Genomic DNA, 3,067 nt, shown 5'->3' with positions numbered 1-3,067 from the left:
ACCCAGGAGCAGACAAGAAAACCTGATGTAACACACCACTGCCCCACCACTCCCCCACAGGTGACATCGGCGGCTCCATGGGTCTTTTCGTCGGTGCGAGCGTCCTCACAATCTATGAGGTCATTGACCTCCTGGTCCAGCACATCATCACCTCTCTCGCCTGTGGTCGGAGGCTGTCCTTGTGGCTCAAATCCCTCACCTGTCAGCGGGCTGTCACGCGCACCAAGTGACCGGTGTGCCACGTCACGTCGTGTTCACGTCGTGTTCACGTCATGTTCACGTCACCTCACGTTACGTCACGTCACCTCATGTCGTGTCACGGCACGTCACATAATAAGTGGAATAATAATAATCACGCCGAAGTCTTGTGTCAACGTGACGTCACGATAATAGTAACAGCAACTAAATGGAAAGAGGAGCGAGGGGAAAAACGATTTGTTTCACCCGTTTTACAGTCACGAACACATTGTACATGTTTATTCTGTAATGTAAGTGTTGTGTTGTTCCACCCCTCAACAAAATTTAGAACATTTGGGAGGCGGGCTTCAACTCTGTGTATCAGGGCCAACTCGGGAAGAGAAGGATATAAAATCTCAGCAGAAAGACCGAGGTATTCGATTAATTAAGTATTCTACCCACTTGGGAATCGAGCTCGAGTTTCTTGCGTGCGACGGTGAAGCACCTAACCGCTGCGCTACAGACACAGGTAGTAGTCATGTATACATGTAACATAACATACAGCTTTTGCAACCGTACTCAAGAAAGTATTCTAAACCCGTGGACGGCAATGATGGTCCCGATGAAGAAACGACGTAGTTAGAACCACCACGGAGGAGCTGTCACGATGTTGCCATGCCGGCAAACGAGGAGGAGTCAAGGATACGGAAATTTGAGATGTATCGATGATAGAATTTTCTACTCTGTAAACCATAGCCTGCCGAACTGAAGCGTGATATATACCCAAACCCCCCGCCCCAACAATGTTTTAATTTTACGTTACATGGATAAGGTTAGGATTAGAGTTTGTGTCAGGTTTGAATTTAGAGTTTGGGTTAGGTACGGGTTAAGCTTAGCGTGACGTTTAGAGTTAGGATTACAGTATTATCTTTTTTGTTTGATATCATTCGGTTTCCAAGCCTTGGGCCAATAAAATTTGGAGTAAGCTCAACCAGCAGCACATCTAGATCTATAATTATTCTATCAGATATCCATTCTGGTAGTACATTGTAGTTGTTTATGTTGACTCTACCGTAGCGGTCAAAGGTCTTTAGTTTTAGTTAGTGTTTTACGGCATTTGCAACACAATAAGGTCATATAAGTGCCGAAGATTAGAGGTGTTACAAGAGGTGCAAACACAAAAAGAAGGGAGAGAGATAAAGACGATAGGTGTTTGATAGGAAAGAAGGAGCACATGCCAACCACCCACAGGTCAAAGGTCTAAGTCATAGAGCTAAAGTGAAAATGATAGCTCCTCGGCAGTTGGACAAAGTTTATTACACCTGGTACATGTAACAGACACGTCACGGTGGTCAGTGACTTCCAAGTCACCCACGCTGAATCCAAGAGGAATGACGCAGAAACATCGGATACTCTCTGGTGATCTGTTGTGATGAAGAAGATGACCTTCTGTGTCGTGACGTCAGTCCAGTGGTCAGTCTTGACCTCCCTGAACGAACAAAGACACTGAGATTTGGTGATGCGCACTTTTTTGTAATCTTTGTGTGGAATTTAATTACTATAACAAAGTCTATTTATGGACAGCTCTCAGAGATATTAACCTGTAAAATAATTAAAACTCTGGCACCTTTAACTTTCATTCAAAGGGGGAGGGGGGTGCACTTTTGTCAGGAACACAATAGATTAGGGGGAACATGTTTATTGGTGCAACAGCAGCACTGTTCTTGCGAGCTTACAAATTCAAAACAATTACAGCGAAAGATCTTGTCAGTATGTTAGTGTTTTAGCGCCTGTAAATGGCTGCTTGCACTGTATGCTTCCCAGGAAGTTGAGGTTGTGTCAGAATGCTCTCCGGTCTGGTCTGCTGGGGTTTTAGTATAGATTGGGAAGTGCATAAAGCTTCCTATTTGAGAGGGGATTTGCGCTATACAAATACAAATGCTATCTATCTATCTATTATTTGTAGGGTCCTTGTTTCGGTAAAACAAAAGTATCTCCCCTCTCCTCCCCTCCCCCACCATCTTTTCCTCTCATTTTGGACTACCCGTACTTCATATAGAGGACAATTTTGGGGTCACAGCGGGGTCATAGTGGGGTGACAGTTATGTCTCTGTTGAAGGAGCAGGAAATAGCCGGTTATCTTGATGGCCCTTCCTTATATGAAGAAATCAGTCTGTTGACACAAATACATGATTCATAATATCACAACACCACAGCAATTTCTCTCTCTCTCTCTCTCTCTCTCTCTCTCTCTCTCTGTCTGTGTCTGTGTGTGTGTGTGTGTGTGTGTGTGTCTGTCTCTTTCTCTCTCTTGCTCTATCCCTCTCTCTCTGTCTCTATATCTATTTCTATTTCTCTCGTGCGTTCTATCGCTTTCTCTCCCACTCGTCCTCTCTCTCTCTCTGTCTCTCTTTCTCTCTCTCTCACTCTCGCTCTCTCTGTGCGCGTGTGTGTCTTTCTCGTTCTCTCTCTCTCGCTCTCTCTTTCTCTGTGTGTCTTTCTCCCCCCCCCCTCTCTCTCACTCTCTCTCAAACTGTATCCCTCTCTCTGTCTCTATCTCTCTCTATCTCTCTATCTCTCACTGGTTCTTTCTCTTACCACCCCTCTCTTTCTCTCTTTCTTTCTCTCTCTCTCTCCCTCTCTCTTTCTATCTCTCTCTCTCTCACACACACACTTTCTCCCTCTCACTTTCTTTCTCTACCTCCCCTCATCCACTCTCTCTCTCTCTCTCTCTGATCTCTCCTCCCCCTCTGTCTCTCTGTCTCTCTGTCTCTCTCTCTGTCTCTCTTTCTCACTCTCTCTCTCTGTCCTCAGCTCTTTCTATTTTTCTATCTCTCTCGTTCTGTATCTCACTTTCTCTCTCCCTCATCCCCCCCCTCTCTCTCTCGCT

At 45.2% G+C, this 3,067-nt stretch overlaps 1 protein-coding gene across 1 annotated transcript in view; it reads left to right on the top strand.

Annotated features, from left to right (window-relative positions):
• The window catches only part of LOC101857070, a gene marked incomplete at its 5' end in the record, with an annotated part of 28,664 nt that extends 26,279 nt beyond the window's left edge, over positions 1 to 2,385 (top strand). Inside the window, 1 exon segment of the mRNA XM_005110951.2 lies at positions 61 to 2,385. Coding sequence (XP_005111008.2) covers positions 61 to 230 — 170 coding nt within the window.
• Positions 2,386 to 3,067: the final 682 nt, after the last annotated feature.

This window comes from Aplysia californica, unplaced genomic scaffold (genome assembly GCF_000002075.1).
Source record: "Aplysia californica isolate F4 #8 unplaced genomic scaffold, AplCal3.0 scaffold00971, whole genome shotgun sequence".
Taxonomy (NCBI): Eukaryota; Metazoa; Mollusca; class Gastropoda; order Aplysiida; family Aplysiidae; genus Aplysia; species Aplysia californica.
This window is presented reverse-complemented; position numbering and strand designations above follow the sequence as displayed.